Source organism: Dermacentor albipictus, chromosome 3 (genome assembly GCF_038994185.2).
Source record: "Dermacentor albipictus isolate Rhodes 1998 colony chromosome 3, USDA_Dalb.pri_finalv2, whole genome shotgun sequence".
Lineage (NCBI taxonomy): Eukaryota > Metazoa > Arthropoda > Arachnida > Ixodida > Ixodidae > Dermacentor > Dermacentor albipictus.
In genome coordinates this window covers 107,633,800-107,649,416 of record NC_091823.1, presented here as the reverse complement: position 1 = coordinate 107,649,416, position 15,617 = coordinate 107,633,800, and the positions used below count along the sequence as shown (strand labels likewise).

The 15,617-nt window shown below is 44.8% G+C and overlaps 2 protein-coding genes across 2 annotated transcripts in view; one reads left to right on the top strand and one right to left on the bottom strand.

Annotated features, from left to right (window-relative positions):
- The window catches only part of LOC135904916 (alpha-tocopherol transfer protein-like), a 143,849-nt gene that overhangs the window by 72,524 nt on the left and 55,708 nt on the right, over positions 1 to 15,617 (top strand). The gene's annotated exons all lie outside the window — the stretch shown is intronic.
- LOC135904882 (alpha-tocopherol transfer protein-like) lies at positions 647 to 9,130 on the bottom strand. The gene is made up of 6 exons (XM_070535914.1): positions 8,820 to 9,130; positions 7,056 to 7,184; positions 5,753 to 6,001; positions 4,392 to 4,585; positions 2,943 to 3,053; positions 647 to 896 (listed from the first exon to the last, which is right to left on the bottom strand). Exons 2-6 carry the CDS (start codon positions 7,129 to 7,131, stop codon positions 729 to 731), a joined length of 798 nt encoding a protein of 265 aa, XP_070392015.1. The 5' UTR covers positions 7,132 to 7,184; positions 8,820 to 9,130; the 3' UTR covers positions 647 to 728.

The following is a 15,617-nucleotide window of genomic DNA, read 5'->3' as shown; positions in this document are numbered from 1 at the left end:
GCTCACTTCCCCATCTGTGTAGGGCAATCAACTAGACACTATACAGTTGACTTCGCTGCCACCAGTTCTCCAAATTACCTTTCTTCCTTCCTCTCTAAGCATATATCTTAAAACATGCAGCTTTACATTTGGCAACACTGAGCCCGTTTTGTTCCCTTGCTTGTGCTCTAGTCGCTTGTACGCATAATGTTATTGACAAATATGACATATTCATTTATATGACAGGATACATTACTGAACCGAGTCCTCCAAGTGTACAGTTAAGAGTGTTGTACGATACGTCTATGAGTCACATGATTTAAATCCTCCCCCCCCCCTCGTCCCGCCCCCGTTATACTGGCTAGTAAAGAATAATTTCGTGCGAGCCGTTACTATATGGATTGCAACACGTAAGCATGCACCGTAGATCACCGCCGCTTTAGACAAAGTAACATGGCAATGCGTTAGAGATTCTATAAAGGTGGTTGGGCATGTCTCACTCGTTGCTTTCTAGACCATTTGAGTTCTGTGCAAAAACTTGCAAAGGAACTCTTCATTATATCGGATTTAAAAGAAACCTATGAAGTTCACATGCCCGCAAGTTTAGAAGCACAGGACTTGAGTCCCCAGGGCTACTGATAGCGTTACCAAACAGCCGCGGCCGAAAAACGTTGAACAAAAACATATTTATTATTTACATATAATACAAAGGTCTTTACGTTCTTCAGACTGACCCACATTTAACTCCATCAATAACCGCACTGCTGCATACTGTCAAAGTAGCTGGCCTTCTCAAGGAGGTATTGTTCTTGCGCATGGAAATCGAAGTCTTCTTGCGTTCCGCTGAAGTCCTTTGGTATCAGTTCAGAAGGAATGATTCCGCGAAGTTCCGAAAAGCCGCCGCCGAAGAAGTGCAACTGAAAAATTCCAGGATACAGATACAATATTTAGTTATAAAGCATACTCATTTGATAGTGGCATCTTGAAAACATAGACGAGCATTGATGAATTGCTCTTCGGCCTGCTAAGTTAAATAGGTATATATGTTCGAGAAGTGGAGTTTTTGAAATCTTTGGAAAAACATGTGAAATATCTATATATGCCGTAATTCAATAATAATTTATTAAGCACATACTTCTTTTTCATGCATGTAACACGCATAGCAGTATATAGGCCAGTTGAATATGCGAAGGAAAGTATAAGTAAACAATAAGGACGTCTCAACAGCGGTTTACAATGAAAATAGACAAGGTGTTCTTGGGCACAATAGAGTGCCATGTGGTTTCTTGTTTAGACTACACTAGCTCTGGGAACGGCCCAAATTTTAAACCTTTGCTATCTCCGTGATCGGTCCATAGTTTTTGTTAAGTAGGTTCGGTTCCGGCTTTAGGCGTGCTATGTTTTACCGAGTGCATCTCTGTTTGATTTCGGCCTTTTGCACTAATAATGCACTATTTCTGCTCCGTATGTATATGTCTGCACTTACTTGGCGCATCTCGTTCGCTGCAAGCCTCATTTAGACGCCTTTTTGGTTGTCCTACGTGTACTAGAACACTTCAAGTGGCCTTCGATCCGAATCTCAAATCAATCGGAAGCCGCCAAAATGACTTTGCCTCCAAGATTGTTCCTACTGTATTGTCACAGGAAGGTTGCCTGCTAGTGACATTAACAATAACGATGATTTTTATACAATCATACTAAATGTGATCATTGTCATACTATCGGTTGTCAAGGTGTTCTTCCCTACAGCAGCCGCGCAAACGTTTGGCTGTTCGATCAAAGAGAATAGAAAGCTGGGCAGGTAGGTACCAATTCTTGTTTAAAGGGAAGCGCGGAAAGCTCCACAGGATGAAAGACAGACGCAGAACGGCCAGACGGGCCTGCTCAAACCCTTCACTTTGACTGGTCGTTCTTTCTTGCGTCCTGTGTTTTTCGGGTTACATTTCGGATATGGGTGTTTGATTCCTTTTTCTTTGCTAAATAAAGAAGAAGGGCACTTGTTTTTTTTTTGTGTGTAGCCAAAATGCGTGGATAGGCAAGCATAATTTGTTTGAAAGATTGATGAGGTACGCCGTGAATAACACGCATGCATAACTCGGGACGGCTGCCCAGCAATATATGTGCAAGATTCAGCCTTGTTCTGCTGTTTGTTGTTGTGCATGTGTGTGTGGTTACTATTGAATTCAGATTAATGTGTTTTCACGGCACGCTAAAGACAATTGGGGATGGCATTAGGTTTCGTTACAGCAACGTTATAGGTGTAAAAATACACGAGTAACGAAATGACCGAGAGCTCAGGAACAGATGTATGCAGTGACCTGCATACATCTGTTTGTCTCTTTTGTGTTCTTTCACCGGGAAGGGGTAGCACGCTGCAGGGTGCCACACCCTCCCCCATGGAGCAGTGGTACTAGAAACGTTTAAATGTGCTCATGTCACGTCACAATAGAACGTCAGTGGTAGGGTTATGCTCTTACTGCTACCATCAATGTAAATTTGCTCTCGTTACGCTCTATGGAGTAACAAGCGGTAAGTTTTGTGCGCGAAGATGCTTTGTTATCGAGTTCTTTCTCAGAGTTCCGGATATCAAAATGCATGTGGAAATTCGCCGCGAACAACTGTACTTTGATTGGCATCAGAGAACGCGAAGCTGCGAAAATGGGCGATTTCAGAGTAGTGGTGATGGTGGTGGTGTTACAGAAGGCGGGGCTTCTCGTGCTTTGGAGACAATTGCTCGGTCTGAGAATCTCTTATGCTATGCTAGTACGGTGTTACACTAAAAGTCCATTAGTTTCTATCTAACGTCACGCAGAGTGAGTCGAAAGCGTGATATTTGCGTATGAAGTCTGGGAAAGTAGTGATTGTATTAGCGTTATCTATGAGTTCTGCAAAACCCGACCAATTTCGAAAAAACAAGTATCGTCAGAGCGAGCGGCGCAAGAAATGGCCTTGCATATCCTTACCCTGCTCTTTAGTTTCGCTGGTAGAAAGAACTGCACAAGGGACACAGCGTATTCAGCCAGGGCTGGCGTGTTGATGACATAGATTCCTTTTATTCTTGCTGGTAGTGAGTTCTGAAAAATGAAGTGACACCAAGTTGTCATAAAATTCCAAAATAAGAAAGGTCAGCTTCCGTAGGTCATGTAATATTCTTATATTGTCATCAATTTAACGTTACGCCTCGTCTTTGGGGAAACGCCGGCTACGGCGGCCCTCTGTTTCTAGCCTCCAGTAATCATCGTCCACGTTTTATGAGGTGCAATTTTTATCGTAACCTTTAGACATACACTCTACTGCGCGAAAGTAAAGTCAGTTTGAGGGAGGAAATAAGGCGCGAAATTGAGCGTAACAGTTCTGCAGAAGCCCGCAAGATGGAGGGAGGTTCATAAATGGGAGAATCGTTGCTCTTCTAGTGGTCGATTAATGCGGCCTTGCTCTGCGACCTGCCATACCGTGGTTAGTTCAGATGGTCAGCGCAACCGTCCCGAAAAAGCTTGGTCGAGACTTCGATCCCCCAAACTAACGCAGTGTTTTCTTCAACTGCAATACTTCTTTCTGAGAAACCAGACAACGTTGCCTTCGCATTTGTCTACTGCGCTATGGTCGGGTGTATGGCAACTTTTCCTTTCAGGAAATAAAACGTGCGCCGTCGAGTTTGTGGGATTTCGGCATTCGCCTGCAAATAGTAACACGTCGCGTGAACGCTTCGACACCACCTTCAGCGAAGAGCGCCGAAGAGACACGGAATTTTACTATGGCCGGCATGACTACAGTGCAAAATTAGCTGCCCTCTGACTCGGTTCCCTGAACTTTTACTCTATTTGGCATGGAATGGTATAATGTATGACTTGTTTATCTGACGAAGTCGGTTCGCGGATGATTTTTCGCACTCGCAAAAAAGAAATTCATTTATCTGTTCTCATTTGAATGGATCAACAGTGGGCGAAGAAGAAAGGCCTTTCGCGGGAGCGAAATTTTTGACAATGGGATTTGGCTTCGTTACGGCACTGAAGAAGACAGGTCTCCTTGCTGGAATTTCGGCTCCAGGCGTGAGGCTTTTCCTGTTCCCCCTCCTATCTACCAATCGGACATAAACATTCACAGCGATGAAATGAACGCACACAACATACGCCAATTCGAGCTCTGAGCAAAACAATCACGGCGCTGCTAGTTATTTCACCTGAATAGGATGTGTGCCAAAACTAGGATGGCGCTGAAAACGCCCGAAAAGCGAGCAGAGGCACCGGTATCTGCTCTTAAGCCGGTGGAGCATACACCGGTTATGGCACTGCTTGTTGTTTGTTGCTCATGGACGGATAATAACAGGAGGTTCCGTTTTGTTCCAAAGGTCTCTCCGCAAGCTTTTTCTTTTCTTTCTTTTGTAAGGGCCGCATTACAAGACTTTGACTTGCCTGAGCAATGAGCATGACTTTTCGGAGGAACCATGGCGTCAGTTCCCTCAGGTGGTTGATGCCGAAGCCTTGGAGGTCGATGACAGCCACTACACCATGAACTTGCGCGTCCACTTCAAGAAGACCGCATTCAGCTGACAGCAGCAGACACCTCATAAGCTTGCTCATGGAGCAGATGTCGGCACTCCAGGCACCTGCAAAGGTAACAAAAAATTGTGTAATGAACCACAGATTTAAGCGACAACTGTAAGAACACGTTATTGCGCTCAGATTGCGGGAATTCACGCATTTGCTGGGAACCTTAAGTGATTGTTTGAACTGAAGTCACAGCTTGGAGCTTAATTCTGAACATACCTAACCTCGCTGTCTGCATAAGGCACCGCGAGATTCGCTGAAATTATATATTTTTTCCTGATAGGGCTCCAAAACTTAAAAGCATTTGCATCTCAGCCGCTTGAGTACATGCATTTTAACAATATTATTAACAATATCAATATAGTGTCAGGTCATTCTCAGAAATAAATTAGCGTTGCCAAATAAGAAGACAGAAAAGATTATTTGTCTGTTAAATATATGACTGGTTACTTGCTCGTTTAGCTGTTTATTGGCTATAATTATTTATACTATTCAGCTGATTAGCTTTTACTTCAACGTTCTTGGGCTGCTTGGCGAACTCGCTGTATCTACCTCCAACAGCTGACGAATGACGTCAACCGCACACTACTGACGTTCACTAAGCGTAGGTGCGGCAAAGAACTTTGATAATTTCAAGGTTTAGAGCTTTTGTTGTTAAATGCAAAGCATTTCTTTGCCATGTCAGAACCAACGCTTCGCATTAAAAAAGGAGTACCTAAAATTCGAAGCTATTCATGCTCTTTGCCACGGATGCATTTAACAAACGTTCTATTCTTAAAAAATGGGAGGGGTCATTTGATGATGTCAAAAAGGTAATTACCGAATGACGGGGCCCAATGCGACCGAAAAATTTAATTGTAAGGTTTTGAGCGCTAATACCTCGATCTGATTATGAGGTATGCCGTAGTGGGGGACTCCGGAAATTTTGACCACTTGGGGCTCTTTAACACGCACCTATATCTAAGTACACAGGTGTTTTCGCATTTCGCCCCCGATCGAAATGCGGCCGCCGTGGCCGGGATTCGATCCCGCGACCTCGTGCTCACCAGCCCAACACAATAGCCACTGAGCAACCACGGCGGGTAACGTGAACTTCGTCGTGTTGAATCAGCAAGAATTGAGTGCGCGAAGTACTGCTCCCGCGCCCAAAAATGGAAATGACGGAGACAAGAGAGACACCGCAAGAACGCTCTGCAGCGTCACTTCAAGCATGTCAGGACACTTACCAAACTTGAGGATTCCCACAGCTCTTCCTTGAGCGTCCCTCTCCCTGGCTTGCATGATGAGCTTGTGATCGTGACACACTATGCTGTACGGGATGCTGGCAGGAGTCAGGTTGTCGAAATACTCAGGCATGTCCTTGCGAACCCGGAAATAGTTTCTTACCGCCTTCGCGGCTTTTTCGGCGTTATATTTCTTGGTGCGTAGAAACATTAGGAGGGCTTCATCACCTGGCAGAACGCGTAGCCCGTCCTCTGTGGGAGATAGAACAAAACGAGAAGTTTGGTTATAATAGTGAAGCAGCAGACAACTGAATTTTTTTTCTGCTTTCAACACTGGCTCGCAAGTGAAATTAGTAGTTGTCAGCAGAGATTCGCTCAAAAAGAAGGATGCAAAACAACGAGATGCAATGCTAGAATGTTGTGAGGCTTGAAAAGTGCTTTTCTAGTAAGGGCCGTTAATTGAGAGCTAATATTAAAAGCTTATAACAATCATTTCAAAGCATTATTAAATTATGACAAATTAAGGTATGAAAATTACAGAAGGCGATGAAACTACTGATCACTGTAGAGAAAAGCATGTATCAAAGCTTTTCGAATTTATTGGCCAAATTCACAAAGTTTTTTCATTCGTAAGTGCTCTTTGCCAGTGACTGGTCGCATTCGCTAATATTTTGTCCAGGAGGTCGCAGCAATGAAGCTTAGTTTTTTTTTAGCAAAAGCATCCTTTGTATGGTGTGAAATACTCACGCTGAGCAAAAGTGATACCATCGGCTGCCCCTAATTCCTTCCCTAGGCAGCAGTGGATCATATGGGGACACATAATTTAACCTTTAGTAACTATGTCGACTCCCTATAAGCAAACACAGATGTTGACTGTCATTTTGCTTGACAACTGGCTACTGAGAAAAGAAAGCGCTTGTTTGTAAACTTCCTCTGACGCCTTAGACGTAGGAGACTGGTTTAATAATTTTTAATGAGAATAAACATATCAGATGCCAGATTCACGAAAATTTTCTTATACAAAAGTTCCATACAAGAGCAGATTGGAGGCAATCATGGTACTGGAAGAAGACGGCCGGCCATTGGCAAACAGCTTTTACGAACAAGAAGCTTTGCGAATTCAGCCACAGAAGTAAGCGGACGAATTCTACTTGGCATGAACTAACTATTATAAAAAAAGCACCATAAGTGGTATTTACTTACACATTGGCGCTGCTAACACGTCACAATGCATCATGAGTGCTGCTAGTTGGAAACAGGCAGATAAGCTAGACAAACGAAGAGCATTGTCTGCACGGGGGTGTACCTTGAAGTAGCCGACGAAGCTCTTCCAAGCACTCGGGTTCATCATTCCGGACTTCTTCTGGTTGTAAACAATCCATGTTTTTCTGTTGTTTTCTTGTCGATTGCCCACGGCTGTATCTTCAAGCAAATACTGCAAGTAGAAATGAAATTATTGAAAAAAAAGAGCATCAGTAACTAATGTATTTTAATAGTTTTAATTTCGTTTTATCCTGACGAATAACATTTAACAATATGGGAAGTTTCTTTCCCATGATTTTGAGTGAGGTACTTCAAGTGAGGTTTCGCGAAACGTTTCAGAAGTGCGTCTTAGTTATTGTGATAGAAATTTCTGCAAACTTCATTTGCTGTGTGTGTCTAGGATACATACTCGTTTCGTCTGAGGTGTTTTACCAGCCAGTGCGTAAGCTTCGACAAGAGGATTGAATGTCGCATAAGAGAGGTGCCTGGTCAAGTGCCGTGGACTATTTGTTTATTTCTAGTACTCAATATTCGTAGATGGCCATTTACGCCGTAGAAAGAACGTTACTGTGTTGGACTAGATTCATTTCAGTTCAATATCCGCCAAAGGTAAAAACTCAGTGCTCTTCCACTCTGTTAAGGCGGATGACCAGCGAAGCTTTCTATGTGGGCCCCTTAATGGCGAACTGCACCTCCACCGCGGGTCGGTCCGGCATTGCACTATCTTCGGGATTGGCCCACGTATGGGGAATGCTTAACGCCTGCGTCACCTCCACCGCGGGTAGACCCGGCATTGCACTATCTGCAGGATTTTTTTTCTACACACGGATATGATAGTGGGGAAAGCAGCCCTTGAAAGCTTCGCTGTAAAATACATTCCGCTATAATATCTAAACAATTACGGAATAGGAGGTTAACGTTTACGCGAATATCGAGATATTTAGGCAGGTCATACGAAAATATTGATTACTCTGTGTCCTCAACAATGCCATCGTGTTCTGTCCCATTCTTGCTACTTTCAATAAAAGGTAATATAACCAGTGAAAGGGAGTAAGACAGTGGAGAGAGAAGGTTGAGTCATGACATTTAACTATGTGCTTATCTTTGAGAAACAGAGAAAAAATATATCACAGCTTTCCAATATGTTTGTATGATGCCTACACCTTTGTAATTATGTGATTATATTTAAAAATATAAGAGAACGTACTGCAGCTTTCAAATTTCGTTTTAATAATGCGTACACCCTCACGAGTTGTGTGTGTCGCAACTAGTCATTAGCAACCTAAACATTATGTGTGTTCTAGAAATGTACTCAATTGCTAATCATGCTTCCCGGTCCGTGTATCACCCTCTACAAGCCCACCAAACAGTTTAAGCTGCCGTATTAGGTATAAATGTCGCATTTTATGTATACGAACTTTTCAGTAGCGCCATAAACCACCGGACATACTTTGAGTAGCGCTGCAGTTGCGATTCAAGCATTAGGTCATAGCGCAGCGCTTCATTCATCACTTACTTAGGGCGCTTTTGTTTGATCACCCAGTACTGCACCATACTAATTTATCAAGCGCTCACTGGACTTCCTACCGAAGAGTGTTAATAGCAAGGTGATTAACTCGCCTGTTAGAGCGCCGTTTTCGGTCAGTATGAAAAGTAGGGCGACTGATGACTCGAAAGCTTCAACATGGGACGTACCAAACCAAATCCACTAAATGTGCTATTGCAACAGGTTCACCAGGCCTTATCTGTCTCACGTAATGAATATCTGAAGTTGCGCCAAGGCTGAAAACAATGTACATATACGCACCACTTAAGCAGCACCGTAGAACAAAGGCTCCACCGACGATCTCGCTTGTTTCTAGGCGAAGGCAAATCCTTGCACGAGAAGGGTGTGCGACCAGCTACAGTCGGCCGTAACACCGCAATGAATCTCTCAGAGTGTCCACTATCACCGAGCCAAGTAGGAATCTTGTTACCGGGCACTTCTCTCCCGCGTAGAATAGGCTCCGTAAGTGCTTGGCAGGTAGATTTAACGAGCTCCGCTTACGCAATACTTGGCAAGAACCTACACCAGCACCTGCGCACTCTTCGGGTCTCGCTGCTTCTCTAATAACTCAGCCGCGCGGAAGGGGTGCAGATATACCGTTCTCTTCGACCTCGCAGCCGCTGTTGGCGCGTGCGCGCGTGTGCTCGTGCCAATTACGGTTACGTTTCTCTTCTCTTAGAACGACCTCCACGTGCTGCATTTGGTGCGGTCTGTTTAGCTAAACCAATAACCATTGACGTAAGTGCAAGAAGCCAGCGCTGCCAACTATTGGTGCATTTACTCCTCTATTGGTAGACTTGGGCGCTACGGCCACCTACGTCGTTCGTTCACCGGTTGCCAACAGCGACGCTCCTTTCAAGGCCTTTCGGCTGCACCGGAAGTCTGAAAAAACAATTCTTCCACGCGCCGCAAATGGTACGCGTGCGGACAGCGAGGCCACGGTGGTTGCTCGAAGTGGGGGCCTCTAAAGAACACCGACGCGTGTGTGCTCTTGTTTGGCCCTTATATATACTCTCAGCTTTATTGCGCATTATAGGCGCACACGAATCCTGAATGATTTGTGATATTGGTTTTCATTTCTATACCTGCTCCTAGGTTAAGTTGTTTATGTCCATTTACAACACACTTGTGATCGAGCTTCGCTGCAGTTCAAGACATGAAGTAAAGCTATATTTATTTAACAAGACTTGTTCGGCTCTACCAGTACCATTTCTGAATAAGCGAACGCCTAGTCAACAGACACTAAACAACAACAACAAGAACAACAACAACAACAAGAACAACAACAACAACAACGACAACAACGAAAATCACCACCCCTTCCAGTTCGTGGAGGTGTTCCAAAAGCGAAACCATGTTAGTTAAAACGAGTGTTACACCATGCAAGTCAATCTTCCCAAGCATTCTATATTGCAAATCCTTTGTTTCACATTTGTTTCACCTCGTTTTCGCTTTTACGTGCTTCGCGTGGTGAGCATCCTTTAGGAGTGCTTTGTTTCGTTGCGGTTCTCTCAGTGTTTCTTTTTTGGGTTTTTTTTGCTTGTTTAGTGCGTGAGGTTGACTTCTGGGCAGTGATTTACATGGCGCAGCTCGGGGTCGGCTTCCCGGCGCTGCCGATGTGTTTCCGTAGCCCAGGCGCGCACTTCTGGATCGGCCCTAGGATGACGAGCCCGTTCATAAGCCGACTCTCTCTGACGCTCGCGGTAGGCAGCTGCTTCCTCAGGAGTACGCACTACCATTGGTCTTTTCATAGTTGTAGCTGGGATGCACTGAGCCGAACCGCTAATACAAAGCTTCGTATATTGGGCGTAAGGCCCACCCCCGGAGATGCAGGCGCTGCAATCGTTTTGACGATTGGTTGGATTGGTTTGACGATTCAAGAAGTGCCTGCAAACACGCGCTCCTAGTATCGCGTTTCTATCTCTGGGCTCTGTTCGTTGGCCGCAAACCACCAACAGAACATTTATTTCTTTCACGGCAGGGTGGAATCAGTCGTCGATAAATTCGATGCCGATCTGACTCGATCGATGAAAATGCACTGTGTGACAACCGTATAAGATTCGCGTGTAATATAGGATTCTCACCGAGAGGAAGGGGTCACTCTGACCCCTTTCCCCTTGTTGAGCTCTCCTTTCCCACTCCCCCTAGGTCGCGTGGCCCCTTTTTAGCGAAGTCCGACAACGAAGATACAGGGTCCGCATAAACAACTTCGCTGTAAAAAGCTATAATGCATTAAAGGTGAAAAAACATGTAGATTTCCACCAATTCCTAAAACAATACGTCAAGTGTTTATGTATTCAAACCTTCTTAATATACCTTTTTGGGAAAATGAGCGCCACCTGTGGCGACCCTAAAGATTGTGAATTTTGAAGGCTGGTTCTTTGTTTTTGCACTTTCAGTAGAATAGATTTTCGTCAACCGAACCGCTGGGTGAGGGCGATACTGCTGTACTGCGCCAGTGAAAAAAAAAGGAAGAAAGAAAGGAAGGCAACACTCGCCATGCTCCAGTTCCGGACACGTAAGACGAGTCTGCGAATGAACAAGCAACGTGTGTGTACACTCCGTCCAAATCCGAAGCCTCATGCATGTGCATTTGGAAGACTTCATTTCCCCGTCGAGGAATAGAAAACAAACATCTTTATAGGACGCTGCATTGTTTCACGCGAACATTGTCAATAAATGCATGCTTTCGGTACCGACAACCACTTCACTATGGCACGCCTCCCACTAATACCTTTCGATAGGGACAGTAGGCCTATCGCTCGCTAGAGCCTGCAGCCATGGCTAAGGGCGCTTGGGATGTATCTCGCAATAAACGGCATTTGCCGACAGAATTAACGTTGGTGCATTTGTATCGAACATAAATACAAACAATTCATTTTCTTGAAAAGATCGGTGCGAATTGAAAACGTGCACGCCAAGCGAGCCGCGAGGCTGAGACGGACGATGGGTAAGATGCTGGCAGCCTACGAAATGCTCTCGTGTCGTCATTTCCGATCCCGCCGGTGGTTTAGTACATAGCGCTGCTTTGCACAACAGGCGCACTTTCGGCATAACCTTACTCTGTTAGTTGCTATTCCGCATCAAAAACAAGTTGTAACCCATTTTTATGCCACTGTGACTGACGGCTCGGTACCGCCGTCTGTCGGGCGTCGTTTTACTCACCGACGGCCGCAAAGGGCGGTGGTGGTGTATGCAACGTCACCACTCCCCCGGTTGTGTGGCGGGATATTTGAATTACGAAAAGGTATTCGGGCCCTTAAGATGCAATTTTCTCGTAAATTAGGCCTTTTCTTGGCCCGAAACAAGCGTTGCGAGGTTTCTCGAATTGCATTTAAGCAGTCCACGTCAACTTAGTATTTGCCTTTTGTGTCCTTTCAAAGAGATAAGCAATGGGACGCCACCAATTAGACATGTAACAGCGTTACATGTCTAATAGGTGACGTCTGATTGGCTTGAGCAATATGCCAACGCACTACAATATATACAGGGTGTCCCATACAAATTTAACCAGAGTTTAAAGATATGCAAATGCCATGTAGATGCACAGAACAAAGGTAATATTGTTTGGCGGCGCTTGCAGATACTTAGTCTAATTAGATCATTAGTGTTAATTATTAACCAAATTCTAAAATATAGCTAGATGAAAAGCGTCAATGAAAAAAACTGTAGAGCGACATGAAAAACTGCCGATACAGCTTTCTGTTCCTCAATACGTGCTTCATAAAAGTGTTTTTTCGAGTGTGTAAGGAGCCCGCGTACGCGCAAAGTGCCTCGAGCGGCCTGTCGCACGGCAATTTTGCGTACATTTGCCGTTGCGTGCATTGACACTTTTCATCGAACTATAATATTCGAGGAGTCGATTAATTAATTAAGACTAGTTATCTAATTATGCGGAGTCAAAAATGAAATATATTTTGACCGTCTCCAAGCGACAGTTTCAAAATCTTCATTCCATTGTAGTCATGCCTTCGCAGTCATATCGCCTTCGTACTTCCATCAACGTCATTACGTTTTCGTCCTTCCATCGTCCCCACTACGCCGTCGTGATGCCTTCCTTGTCATGGCCGACCCTGGCGAGAGTGTGTCATAGCAGGATGGGATGATTCCGACGACCATGTATGCAATACATAGCCGACGCAACGGAAATCCCGGAATGACCGCTACAGTTTCTAAATAAAACTGTATTCGCCGATACTGCACGTCGCTGCATTGCTTGAATGCTAATTGCATCACCCTCCGCAGTCATTCTGAGATGCGTTTTCTCGCAATATTTAGCGCCTACTAACTTCGAGATTGGCCCACCTTTTTTTTATTTTAGACTGCACATTCTCCAGGATCGGCCCATATTTATGTTGGGAAACGTGGATTACTACGCATAGCTGAAAAAAGTGAACTAATTCGACAATGTCAAGAATACTATTGGCAAATTACATAGGCAAGCGGATCGAAAGTGCGATACAACCATTATCACTGCTTGCCCAATGTCCTGAGAAAGCTCTACGTTACCTTAACATTATGTTTGGTGTAAATTGGGGTCACATCTAAAGGTAATGTGTGGCTATAAATTAGCCTTCCTGACTTAATCGTTGAAAACAATTACTCTCTTATTTATTGTGCCTGTATACGAAGTATTTCTTGTATAAGTAGTGATGCATGTAAATATATAGCACACTCTAGCTGTCCGCAGCTCGGCCACGTAGTTAAACGTTGTTTGAAAAACCTACAACAAAGACGAGTGTACCAGCTCGAGCTTGCTCGACGCATGGAGAGCGTTTCTTATACTTCTGAAACTAAAGAAACGCCTTTTATCACCTAGTACAAACAACAAACTAACGGATTGATTGGTTGGTAATAACCTTATTCAGTTGGCCGGCAGGTTGTTGGCGACCCGGGCTTAGGTGTCCCACGACGGGACGTCGAGATCTTGTCTCTGCAGCGCCGTCTCTCAGCGCCGCCTGCTGGACGGCCCAGGATTGGTCGCCGAGGTCGCAGCCACTCAGAGCAACAGCCCACGTCAGCGATGGGGTCTCGGAGTTTTAACTCGTTTGTGCGTTGGGCGTGACATTCCCATAGCGTGTGCCAGAGTGTGGCAGTGTCCTGTTGGCATATCTTGCAAGTGATTTCTTCGTGTATTTCAGGGAAGATCTGTTTTGAGGTGACACGGGTTCGGGAGGGTATTTGTTTGTGGTTGTCGAAGGGCCACTATAGGATGAATATTACTTTCTTGGCGAACTTGTGAGCCAAAAACGTCTACAGGTAATTTTCTGTGCTCGCGTGAGGGCCGCGAACACAGTGACATGGTCTTGGCTTGTAGCGCGAAGTGAACACGGGCACAGAAAGATGTTCTTCGTTTTAATAAAAATTTAGTTGAGAGTTAGCGCTCATCCCGTCTGTTCCTTTCTGTGTCCGTGTTCACTTCGCGCTACAAGGCAAGACCATGGGCGCTATAACGTAAAACTATTCCAAACTTTTCTATTCCAATTGTGCTATCAGCCCTCCGCGATTGGTCAAAAACTTTTTTCGACCACCCCCCATTTCACCTGTCTGTCACGCGACGTTACAAAAACCGCAATACCTCCCCATCTGATATGATGTGTGCACACTGATTATGCATGATTTGACAGAAAAAAGAAAAACAGTTATTTCTGATTCGACCCCTTTTCGCCATTAGCCCTCGGCTATTGGTAAAAAGTTTTCGGGCTGCACCCACTTCACCTGCCTGTCACGCGACGTCACAAAACCGCATGAACTCACCGCGTCAAAGTGACGTGTACGCGATAAAGATGCATTAATATGCCGAACAAAACTGAATTTTTTTCGGAATAGCCGCAGGCTGCCCCGTTCCGAAAGGAATAAAAGATAGCTGCCGCCGATCGCTGAGACGCTGGCTACTCGCACCTGCCGGAGAGCATGGGTGTATTTGCGTATAATGAAACTTCTTGCGTGACCGTGTAACGTTTTTAAGCACTTTCGACACGTTTACTACCTCATTCTGCCAACTCTTCTTTGCTGAGGGTCAATTTTAGCGTCATTCTTAAGCTTCCGTTGCATGCCGCCGTGATTTTCGACCAGCCACCACAGGCTATGTAAGGGGAAGCCGACCAATCGCAGACGCCGGTACCACCCTCTTCATCCGGTTATCGGTTTTCAGTGCACTGGCTCTGCCCTAGTGAATCCCTCTCCACTTGAGCGTTCTCCTCACCTCTTGTCAGCCAATTAGATACAACAAGCCGCTCAGTGTAGGCAATGTTATTCGTTTTTCAAGCAAACAAAAGGGACCTCCTATGAACGAGGAGAGCGTTTGATCGGTCTGTTCAGACAACCCTATGGGTGACCGCCCGGTGCTTGCATCGGTGGTTACGCAAATTTGACGTCAGGAAATTGGAATAGAAACATATTGGAATAGTTTTACGTTATAGGGCCCCATGTTACTGTACCAACTCGCCCAACTGTCTGTCCTTTTGCATTACATTTCTTGAACACAGTGCTGCCACAGAGACGATAAAGGACAAATAAATGAAACTAATGCGCGGTAAAGGTTTTTAGTAGGTAGATACAATGAAGACTTATAGAGCTTTACAAAGAAAAGTTCTTTGTTAAGGAGAATAAATTTTCAGTGCTGTCACTGCTGGCGTAGCACCAAATAAGTTCTTTTGTAGTTGTTTAATATTAATAAAGAAGTGTTTGTTTACTGTTTCTAAAGTATGCGATTTCTTGCCCCGTTCTACAGAATTTGATGTCCAGACGGCGTATACTATTGCGTTTGCGTTACACCATTATTTTCTTCTGTTGCCGTAGGCTCTCTGAAAACAAATTCGGCAAAAATTAAAGGAAAGTCACACAGGTTGTTACGTGTGTGTGACGCAAATGTTTAAGCGTTAGCAATGCTGGCGGTTAGGCGTTTTTTGTTCCCGTAATCGAGCTCGCAGAATGGCTTGGGGGTCTGGATGCATTTCTTCCTCGATGACTGTCATGACATCAATGTGAATGATGCGTAGTGGCAGAACTTCCACAATACTGTCGGGGCGACTTGTGTTTTCCACCGCCAGGTCACCG

Excerpts from the sequence above, each read along its gene's own strand:
- LOC135904882 (XM_070535914.1), bottom strand. The coding sequence starts at position 7,131 with ATGGATTGTTTACAACCAGAAGAAGTCCGGAATGATGAACCCGAGTGC. Across the intron at positions 4,586-5,752 it reads TGTGGGAATCCTCAAGTTTG|GTGCCTGGAGTGCCGACATC; the intron begins GTAAGTGTCCTG and ends TTACCTTTGCAG. Across the intron at positions 897-2,942 it reads CAGCGAAACTAAAGAGCAGG|TTGCACTTCTTCGGCGGCGG; the intron begins GTAAGGATATGC and ends GGAATTTTTCAG.